The following is an 11,076-nucleotide window of genomic DNA, read 5'->3' on the forward strand; positions in this document are numbered from 1 at the left end:
GATGGATGGATGGACTTAAAAAATTAAAATTTGGGGGGCTAGAGTGATAGCATAATGGGTAGGGCGTTTGCCTTGCACGAGGCCGACCTGGGTTCGATTCCCAGCATCCCATATGGTCGGTCCCCTGAGCACCCCCAGGGGTAATTCCTGAGTGCAGAGCCAGGAGTAATCCCTGAGCATCGCTGGGTGTGACCCAAAAAGCAAAAAAAAAAAAAAAAGAAAAAAGAAAAAATTCTAAAATTAAAAGGAAAAACAAAGCAAGGCCCACACGGAAGGTGTGGCTAGCTTTCCGTGGTCCCTTCATTAGAAACAACTGTCATCGAGGCCAGCCAAGAGTCCCATGGGGAAGATGCTCCTCGCCCTGCACTCAGCCGACCGGGTTCAAACCCCAGCACCCCATGTGGCCCCCTGAGCCCCACCAGGCGTGGCCCCTGGCCACGGAGCCAGGAGAAGGCGCTGAGCACTGCCAGGTGTGGCCCCAAAGCCAAAAAAGATAAAGAAACGAAACACCTGCTGTTGCCACTCATTGCTTCATCCTCAGAAGGCCTGGGTTGGGGGGTGGGGGGGCCCACGAGCCTCTTCCTCACCTGACGCCCTATAAACTCTTTAGCGGGGCCTCAGGGGTGGGCTGCCAACGAACCCAGCCGACAGCATCCCCCCCCACACACACCACCATCACCACCATCATCACTGCCCCTACAGCTCCCTGAGGTCCCGGGACCCCCGGAGGCTTGGGGTCTGGAGCCGGCCCTGCCTGCAGCCTTCCCTCCCTCCACCCCCCTCCCCTGCTCCCAACACCCGCGGCAGCTGTGAGGAACCCGGGGCGGGCGGTGGCTCCCCCAGGTGGCGGCCCTTGCCGCCTCCCCCATATAAAGCCTGGGCTAAGCGCCGGGGCCGGGTGGGTCCTGAGGGTCGAGGCGTCTGACGGATGGCGGGAGCTTGGTGCCTGGTGCCGCTGTTGCTGCTGGGGGCCGGGCTGGGGCGGGGGCAGCCAACCCCCCTCCAGCCAGGGGTCTCCGGCCTGCGGCACAGCTATGACTGCGGGGCCCAGGGCTTGCAGCTGCTAGTGTACCCCCCGCCCGGCCAGACGATCCACTTCCGGGTGGTAGGTGAGTGTGGCCCCCACAAGCTACCTACCGTTTTGGGGTGGGGGGAGGGTCCCCCGGCCCCTGGGGCACCCCACCCCTCACTCACCCTTGGGTCCCGGAGAGGCAGACTTGATTTCCCTTGCAGTGCAACTCGGCCCAGCCCGTGAGTGTGCCCTCATCTCTGTGACCATAGCCAGCGGGCACCCTGTTGTGTGCCCTCACACCCCCTGGGGGTTGCTGGGTTCCCCGCCTCCACCCGGGCATGGCCTGAGATGCAAAATGGGGACCTGGAATTGGGGTTTGAATCTGCAGTTTGTAAGCTGAACCCAAACCTGTAAGAAAAGTGCCTGCCCGCTCCCCACCCAACTTTGGCCTCTAGCCTGAGCCAGCTGTACAGGAAGTGGGGGCGCGCCCAGAGGGTACCCCGGCTGCTGATGGGGGGACATGGCAGGTGAACACGGGGAAGGTACCTCCAGGTGATTGTAATGGCCAAGTAAGCCGGCAAAAGGCTCAGGGCCGCCCAGGGTAAGGGAGAAAGTTCTCGAACTCGAGTTCCTCTGCCTTATCCACCTGTCTTCTCTCCAAACTTCACCTGCTCTGGGGCTAGAGCAAAAGTCCAGCAGGGAGGGCGTTTGCCTTGCACGCGGCCAACCCGGGTTCGATCCCCGGCATCCCATATGGTTCCCCGAGCACCTCCAGGAGTAATTCCTGAGTGCAGAGCCAGGAGTCACCCCTGAGCATCGCTGGGTGTGACCCAAAAAGCAAAACAAAACTTCACCTGCTCTGTGCGGGCAACAGGGGACACTGTTCCTTGCCGAGGTAGAAACAGACCAGAGAGGGAAAGGAGCTTGCCCAAGGTTACACAGCGAGCTAAGCTCAGATGGAAGCACGTATTTCCCTGAGTAGGGAGGGGGGTCGGGCTCCTCAGCAGCTGCTCTGGCCTCACGCACCCCTCCCACACCCTGGAACCCTCCCCGCAGATGAATTTGGGAACCGGTTTGAGGTGAACAACTGCTCCGTCTGCTACCACTGGGTCACGTCCAGACCTCGGGGGCCGGTGGTCTTCTCCGCCGACTACAGAGGCTGCCACGTACTGGAGAAGGTGGGGCTCGCGCAGTCTGGGCAGGGAAAGGGCCAGCACCCAGGGGACCTGACCTGGCCGCTCCTGGCCCTCCCCCACTCCCACCTCCAGGACAGTCACTGGCGCCTGAGGGTGTCCGTGGAGACGGCGCTGCCCGACGGCCGTGTGGCAGAATCCCGCGACATCACGCTGACTTGCCCCAAGCCCGGGTTCGGCTGGGCTCTCAGTCTGCACCGGACAGCGTCCCCCGCCTCCTCGGGCCCGTCCACCCCGCCCACCCAGCCCCTGCTGCCCTCCCCCAGCCTCCCGGCCGCAGAGCCCCGCCTCCTCTCAGCCTCCAGGTCCCAAGAACCTGGACCCACCCACCCCAGCCCGCCTTCACGCCCCCCGGGGGGCACCCAGGCCGGCTGGGATGTGGACGGGCCAGTCTACGGAGGTAGGTGCTCCCTCTCCGGGGCCTGGGGCCTTTGGGGGTGCACGGAGGGCGGTGGGGGAGCAGGAGGTAGTGGTCCTGCTTCTCCATCTGACTGGAAGTCCCCCCGGAAGTTCCTCCCGCCCTCTCACCCGCCTCGGGGACCCATCAGACCCAGAAGCGGTGTCAGCTGGTCTCAGGACACATCCCCTGCCTGGAGACCCCGACTCAGGAAGCCTGTCAGCGAGCTGGCTGTTGCTATGACGACACCAGAGAGGTTCCCTGTTACTATGGCAACACAGGTACAGTGCCCCCCAATTCTGGGTTCGAGAACACCCCCCACCACCCTCCCTCATGTGAACGTCTCAGGAAGGACTGTGGGCACCTTTGGAGGCCGTGACCCCCCACACACACCCCCGCACCGTGTCCCAGCTGGCCTTAATTAAGCAGTTGTGGCCCAGAACTAGCAACCTCCCCATCCCACCCCCCAACAGACCCTCCTCCCGAGCCAGCCTGGTCTCTGTGAGAAATGGGGGACCCCACTTCAGACTCCTCTCCTCTGGGGCCAGAGCCATAGTACAGCGGCGAGGGCATTTGCCTTGTATGCAGCCGCCAGGAGTGACCCCTGAGCACTGTCAGATGTGATCCAAAAACAAAACAAAAACTCAAGTTTCAAGGCAAGTGAACTCGTTTTTGTTTTTTGTTTTTTTTTTCTTTTTTGGTTTTTTCTTTTTGGATCACACCCAGCGATGCTCAGGGTCACTCCTGACTTTGCACTCAAGAATTACTCCTGGCGGTGCTCGGGGGACCCTATAGGATGCTGGGAATCAAACCCCGGTCAGCCGCGTGCAAGGCAGATGCCCTCCCCACTGTGCTATCGCTCCAGCCCCTCGAACCCCAGTTTAGGACAGGAGCCTCCAAGACCTCACTGACCTTTTGATCTCTGCCCCCCAGAGACCGTCCAGTGCTTCGCAGATGGCCGCGCGGTCCTGGTGGTGTCCCAGGATACAGCCGCGGCACACAGGGTGACCCTGGGCAGCATCCGCCTGGCCGGCGCCCCCCACAGCTGCCCGCCCGTGCAGCAGACCGAGTCTTTCCTGGTCTTCAGCTTCTCCCTCACCCACTGCAACACCACCCTGCAGGTAGGGGGGGGCGACAGGCAGGGCCAGTCTCCCGGGGATGCCCCGGGCAGGGCCAGCCTCACCCCACTGTCTCCTTCTCCTGCAGCTGGTGGGCAACCAGCTCATCTATGAGAACCTGCTGGTGAGCGACAAGGATGTGCAGACGGGACCCCAGGGCTCCATCACCCGGGACGGCACCTTCCGGTAAGGTGCTGGGGACAGGCAGGCTGGGGGTGCACCCGTGCTCCCGATGGCTGATGTGACCTCTGCGGGGCACTGGGCTGGTGCGAGCGTGTGTGGATCTGCCCGCCCAATGTTCTTGGAGAACCTCTCCCAGCTCAGACCCAGCTGAGGGGGGCCGGAGCCATAGCACAGTGGGGAGGGAGCTTGCCTTGCATGTGGCCGACCCAGGTTCGATCCCCAGCATCCCCTAGAGTCCCCCAAGCATCACCAGGAGTCCTGCCTAAGTGCAGAGCTCGGAGGAACCCCTGAGCATCACCAGGTGTGACCCAAAAAGAACCCAGCTGAGAGCAAGGCTTCCCTGGCCCCTCCCTTTCTGGGGCTCGGGTTAGGAGACAGGGGCTCTGGGGGCATGTCCGTGTACTGGGGGCAGATGAAGACCACCTTCTGCAGAAGGGCCTTCGGGCTGTGAGTCAGGTGGCACCCCCGTACACAGGAGCTTCTGAAGGGCCCTGCCTTTGATTGTGGGGGCCAGGCAGCCCACCACACAGCTGTTACGTGAACCCGGGCCAAGGGAGCACTGGGCTCCCCCCAACTCCAGCCATGAGGGCTGAGGCCAGACAGCTGGTATTGGGGCTCAGACTTCTAGTTCCCAGACAGCAAGTCCTGCTAGGAGCCAGGGTGTGGGCTGCAAATGTGTCTCCCACCTATCCTTGGATTTAAGAACTGTTCACGGAGGGGCGGGTGGTCTAGAGCGATAGCACAGCAGGTAGAGCGTTTGCCTTGCACGCAGCCAACCTGGGTTCGAATCCCAGCATCCCATATGGTTCCCTGAGCACCGCCAGGAGTAATTCCTGAGTGCAGAGCCAGGAGGAACCCCTGAGCATCTCCAGGTGTGACCCCCCCAAAATAACTGTTCAGGGGACCTAGTTAGGACTAACAGCTGCATGGGCAAGGGCAGGGGGGTGGGGAGCAGGAGGGCACCCCCACTGGGCAGTGCCAGGCTGCATTCTCCATCTGGGATGTCACTCCAGGCTCGAAGAGGCAAAGGCAGAGGACTCAGGAAACAGGGCACCAGGGAAGGTGTCGGTCAACTCCCACGAAATACCGGGGGATACCAGGCCTGCGTCCCCTCTGGGTCCATGAGGGACACTAGCCCCTCCAGTTGCAAGTGCAGGCTGATGTGGCCAGGGCACTCGCCCCCCTGTTTACCATGACTTTGGCATGTCCTTGGTAATGGTCCAGAGTGGACCCCGGCACATGCCTCAAAACCCCGTGCTGGTCCCTCAAACGGTCAGTGCCAAGAGACCTCCACGCCGCCCCCTTCCTGCTGTGGCCTCGGAGGGGCTGTCCGGCTGTCGAGAAAGGCAGTAGCCGGGCCACTTGGTCCAGGGATGTATCTGTGAGTGGCCACTGGGGCAGATGCCCCGCCCCCCCCCACCCTCCCGGTAGGAATCCTGCTTCTGCCTCTGCGAAGTCAGGACCCCATTGTGGAGAGGGTATTTTTGGTTTAAGGGCTTGACTCCTGGCTCTGTGTTCAGGGTTCACTCACTCCTGCCGGTCTCGTTGGGACCGTACGAGGTGCCAGGAATCGAACCTGGGTGGGCGGCACGGGAGGCAGGAGGCGTGCCCGCTGTATCCAATGGGGTGCGCTGACCCGCCTTCTCGCCCCCGCCTCCCCCTGTCCTTCTCGCCCCCGCCTCCCCCTGTCCTTCTCGCCCCCGCCTCCCCCTGTCCTTCTCGCCCCCGCCTCCCCCTGTCCTTCTCGCCCCCGCCTCCCCCTGTCCTTCTCGCCCCCGCCTCCCCCTGTCCTTCTCGCCCCCGCCTCCCCCTGTCCTTCTCGCCCCCGCCTCCCCCTGTCCTTCTCGCCCCCGCCTCCCCCTGTCCTTCTCGCCCCCGCCTCCCCCTGTCCTTCTCGCCCCCGCCTCCCCCTGTCCTTCTCGCCCCCGCCTCCCCCTGTCCTTCCCACGGGACTCCAGGCTTCTCGTCCGCTGCATCTTCAAGGCCCAGGACTTCCTGCCCATCCAGGCATCTGTCTTCCCTCCGCCACCCCCGGGCCCCGTGACCCAGTCTGGCCCACTGCGGCTGGAGCTGAGGATCGCCAAGGGTACGGAGCCCCCAGCCCCGCCGGAGTGTGTGTGGGGGGGGGCGACGGGGGCGGGGAACAGACCCAGGCCCGCAGCCCTGAGGCTCAGGTACCCCCTCCCCCTGCAGATGAGACGTTCAGCTCCTTTTTCGAGGACAGAGACTACCCCATCGTGCGGCTGCTCCGCCAGCCGGTCCCCGTGGAGGTCCGGCTCCTGCAGAGGACAGACCCCAGCCTGGTCCTGGCCCTGGACCACTGCTGGGCCACGCCCAGCGCCAGCCCCTTCCAGCAGCCCCAGTGGCCAATCCTGTTGGGCGGGTGAGTGGGGAGGGAGGGGCCCAGAGCCGGGGGGAGGCGCCATCCTCAGGCCCCCTCGGCCCCTCCCTGTGCCCCTACTTCCCAGCTTCTCTCCCGCCCAGGTGCCCCTACTTAGGGGACAGCTATCAGACCCAAATGGTGCCCACGAACGGGACCGGACTGCCCTTCCCTTGCCACCACCAACGCTTCACCGTCGCCACCTTTGCCCTCCTGGACTCCACCCCTGAGAAGGCGCTCAGGGGCCTGGTAAGAGATGCCCACGGGCCTCAACAGTTGTGCCCCCCACCCCCTCCCTAGAGCCCTGGGGAGCCGGCAGGCACCTCACGGTGTGGGTGAAACAGTGGTGGAAACTGCGGGTGGAAACCAGCTCCCCCGAACCAGTCTGTGTGCCAGCCCAGAATCCTGCTTTGTTTCTATTTATTTGATAGCACAGCGGGTAGGGCATTTGCCTTGCAGGCAGCCAACCCGGGTTCGATTCCTCCGTCCCTCTCAGAGAGCCCGGCAAGCTCCTGAGAGTTCCCACCTGCACAGCAGAGCCTGGCAAGCTCCCAGTGGTGTATTTGATATGCCAAAAAAACGGTAACAAGTCTCACAATGGAGATGTTACTGGTGCCTGCTCAAGCAAATCGATGAACAGGATGACAGTGACGGTGACTTATTGTAATGAATCACCATGAGATACAGTTGCAGACTTACAAATTCTCGATCACGTTTCAGTGTTCGAGTACCCATCCCTCCATCAGTTGCCCATTCTCCACCCATGTTCCAGTGTCCCTTCCCACCCCTGCCCACCCCTACCTCTGTGGCAGGCACATTCCCTCTCTCCTTTCGGCTGTTATGGTTTGCAGTATAGGCACTAAGCCATCATGCTTGGTCCATAGCCTACTTTCCGCATGTTTCTACTATCCCGAGTGATCCCTCCAACTATTTACTTGGTGGTCCCTTCTCCATCACACCTGCCTTTTCCCCCAGCACGTGAGATGGGCTTCCAAGCCGTGGAGCGATCCTCCTGGCCCTGCTCTCTGCTCTCCTTAGCGGTTATCCTCCTATTCTGTTACTTCATACAGAATTCTGCTTTGAATGTGTCTGACCTTGTCACCTTCTCCAGTGGGTGACGGGTAGCCTTGGGCATTGAGGGGGCCCTGCACCAGATAGGAGAGGTCTCTAGGGGTCTGCTTGCCTGGATCTAGCTTCAGAAGCGGGCAGCAGCTCCAGAAACACACAGATCTATTTGGAGGGCCACCCAGGGATTCTGGGCCCGGTGGTGCCGGGCTGAGGGGCTGGGGGCAGGGAGTGCAGAGCTGGGGTCTTCCGTGACTCATATCTACTGCTCCGGCCACCTTCCGGCTCCAGTGGACGGGGCTGCCCTCACGAGGTCACTCATTGGCCCGTTTGTCTGGTTAATGGTCATCCCGGGGGCCGGAGTGATAGCACAGCAGGGGTGGGGGGGGCATTTGCCTCGCATGCAACTGACCCGGGTTCGATCCCCAGCATCCCCTATGGTCCCTAGAGCACCACCAGGAGTTAATTCCTGAGTGCATGAGTCAGGAATAATCCCTGTGCATCGCCAGGTGTGACCCAAAAAGCGAAACATAGAATGCTCATTCCGCTGTGCTCCTCTCTGAGCCTCTAACCCGCCCTGCGGAGTGAGGGCTCATGGGTGGGGTCTCACTGGGTGCTGACTCAGACCCGCTCCTGCCACTGTCATTTAGGGGGCGTGGCCTCTGGCTACTCTCCCGTCTGTCCCCGTCTCTGGCCAGCAGGGCTAGATGGGAGGCGCTGGTCAGGCTGTGTTCCTCTCGGTGGGCGGAAACCGAGCCTCCCCCAGGGGCTCTGCCTGGGGGCAGAGGGCAGGGGAGGTGCCTTTCCCATTGGTGATCTTAATTTTAACTTTGGGGGGGCCACACCCAACAGTGCTCCAGGGTTACTCCTGGCGGGCTTTGGGTTGGGAACCGTGGGATGCCGAAGATAGAACCGCATGAATGAGGCAAGCTGGAGCAGGAGGAGGGGCAAGGCGTGGATTTCAAACCTGCAGATGCAAGAGCGGCGCAGGCTGCACCCTCAGGCTGTGGTCCTGATGTCCTGCCTCTCCCCCAGGTTTACTTCTTCTGCAGTGCCTCCGTCTCCTCCCACCCGGGGCCCCAGGACTGCGCCCCCCTCTGCCAGTCTGAGAATAACAGTGAGTCTGGGCTGGAGGGGCGGGGGGGGGGGGGGAGGAGTTCGAGCAGTGGGGAGAGAAGGGGGCACTTCCTCCCCTCAGTCCATGGGCTTGAGCTTCTGGGCTGCAAGGGGCTGGATGCCCCCCAGCCAAACACCGTCCCGCCTCCCCCTGACCCCACAACCCCCGGGTAGGGCGCCGCCGATCCTCGGGACCCCGTGACGACACGGCCGGACCCCAAAACATCGTGAGTTCTCTGGGGCCAGTGGGCTTCGAGGATGCTTCCAGGCAGGAGCCAACGCCGGAGCCTGCAGGTAGAGGCATGCCCCACCCCCACCCATGGTGTGGTGAACAACGGGGCGCTCGGGTCAAGCCGGGGGCAGGAGATAGCGGAACCACACTCAAGGGAGAACTAGAGCAGGAGAGACCCGCCCCCACCCCCTTCTCAGATCACAGGAAGGGCTGGCGTGGCCAGTCCCACATCCTTGGTCCTGCCTCTCTCGCAGGTTCCCCCGGGAACCCCAGCTGGAACCCTCCCCTCTGGCTGTTCCTGCTGCTGCTGGCTGCCACCCTGGTCCTGGGTGTGGGTGTCCTCGGGGGCCTTCGCCAGGCCCGGAAGCTCTGGGAGGGCTCTGGGAGGTGAACTCCAGTTTCCAATAAAGAATTTCAAACCTCCAGAAAGCGGGTCTGCCGAGGCTGCTTGTGGGACCAGCACTGCACCCTGGTATTTCTTGCAAACCCTGACTGGCCTGTCCCCCGTCCTCTGTATGCGACACACGGGTGGATAGTCACCCCAGAATGACTTTGGAGTGTTCCCGTAAGGAAAGGTGGCCTTTGGGGCCAAGGAAACAGGCCAGGGCAGGGGGGCTGGAGCAATAGCACAGCAGGGAGGGAGTTTGCCTTGCACGCGGCTGGCCCTGGGTTTGATTCCCAGCATCCCATAGGATCCCCTGAGCACCACCAGGAGTAATTCCTGAATGCAGAGCCAGGAGGAACCCCTGAGCATCACCGGGAGTGTCCCCAAAAGAAAATAGGCAGGTGCCAATCCCGGCAACAGGGGTGTTAATCCCGGTCACCCGACCCAGAAGCCAGACAGGCCCCCTCAAAGCTCGGCTGCTGGGGCTGGGTCAGGAGAGCCAAGGCCCCCAAGGAGGCCAGAAGAACGAAACCTGGCCCGAAGGACACAGGTGGCTGACCACCACCTCCTTCCCTCCCTCCACATGTCCAGTGGAGGGGGCCACTGACCTCCTCTGCATGCCTACCACACGGGCACAGAACTTTCCAGAATGACCTATAGGGACACCATGGGGGCAGGGGGGAAGGGGCCGGGGCAAGTCAGAGCTCGGCTTCAGGAGTCTGTTGGCCCGGGCTTCGGGAGATGGCCGCAGAGCAGCGTCTGGGTTTGAGCCAGGCCGGGGCAGTTGGTGGAAAAATGCGTCATTCATTGTCTTCCTTCCAATACGCTACCCTAGTAAAAAGCGCAGTAGGAGACTATCACACAGGGATGGTAGGAACAGCCCAGGAGGACTTGCCTGTGGTTGGAAGCTTATCACAAGGGGGGGGTGGGGGGGAGTTAGGATAGAGAAGGGACCACTGTGACAATGATCACTCGACAAGAACGGAGTCCGGAAAGAGGTGGTAAAGGGACATAAGTGACAGCCTTTCAGTACCTGTCCTACAAACTAATGCCCAAAAGGAATGAGACACACGCTAGGTGAAGAAGCATCTCTGATAGAGAAGGGACCACCAAGCAAAGGGCGCTAGGAGGGTCCACTAGGGATGGGAGATACGGGCTGAAAATAGACTATAGACTGAACATGATGCCTACTTAATACCTCTGTAGCAGACCACAACGCCCAAAAAGAGCGAGCAAATGGGAATGCCCTGCCACAGATGCAGGGTGGGTGAAGGGGACAGGGTGGGGGTGGTGAAAAATGGGCACTGGTGGAGGGGTGGGCACTCGATCGTTGTATGACTGAAACGTAAGCGTGAAAACCTGTAAGTCTGTAACTTTGTCTCACGGTGATTCGCTAATAAAATTTCTAAATTTTTTAAAAGGAAAGAAAAGTGCATGCTGTAGAGGCAGACTGAAAGTGGGGGGCGAAGGGAGGGCAACTGGTGACATTGGTGATGGGAGATGTACACTGGTGAAGGGACAGGTGTTGGAACATTGCATGAATCAAAACACAATCGTGAACAACTTTAACTCACGGTAGTTTAAAATTTTTTAATTTTAAATGCGTCCTTCAGGGTGTCTGGGAACAGGAAGATCAGGGATTTGTGCTGGGTGGTGGCTTCACCCTGGCCGCGTCTTCCCAGCTGGGGCCAGACCAAGTTCCTTCCGACTTTCTGCCGCCTTGGGGCCTTTGGGAGTTTTCTCCCAGGGTCGGGGGGGGGGGGGGAGTGAGGGAGGACTCTGAGCCTGGCTCAGGGAAGGCTGATCAGTCTGGTCTCGGGACTCAATTCTTCCTTCTCCCCCATCCTGACCCCTCAAGCTCAGAAGCATACAGGAGGGATGGAGAGAGAGAATAGCAGAGAAGGCACTTGCTTTGCATGTGGCCAACCCAGGTTCGATCCCCGGCATCCCATAGAGTTCCCCCAAGCACCAGCAGGAATGCTTCCTGAGCACAGA

At 61.3% G+C, this 11,076-nt stretch overlaps 1 protein-coding gene across 1 annotated transcript; it reads left to right on the top strand.

The window, feature by feature from the left end:
- The first annotated feature begins 928 nt into the window (after positions 1–928).
- Positions 929–9,087, top strand: ZP1 (zona pellucida glycoprotein 1). The gene is made up of 12 exons (XM_055143813.1): positions 929–1,109; positions 2,069–2,190; positions 2,281–2,605; positions 2,716–2,883; positions 3,536–3,723; positions 3,809–3,906; positions 5,862–5,989; positions 6,097–6,286; positions 6,388–6,532; positions 8,384–8,465; positions 8,639–8,758; positions 8,951–9,087. Exons 1-12 carry the CDS (start codon positions 929–931, stop codon positions 9,085–9,087), a joined length of 1,884 nt encoding a protein of 627 aa, XP_054999788.1.
- The last annotated feature ends 1,989 nt before the right edge of the window (positions 9,088–11,076 follow it).

The sequence above is a fragment of the Sorex araneus genome, chromosome 6 (genome assembly GCF_027595985.1).
Source record: "Sorex araneus isolate mSorAra2 chromosome 6, mSorAra2.pri, whole genome shotgun sequence".
Classification (NCBI taxonomy): domain Eukaryota; kingdom Metazoa; phylum Chordata; class Mammalia; order Eulipotyphla; family Soricidae; genus Sorex; species Sorex araneus.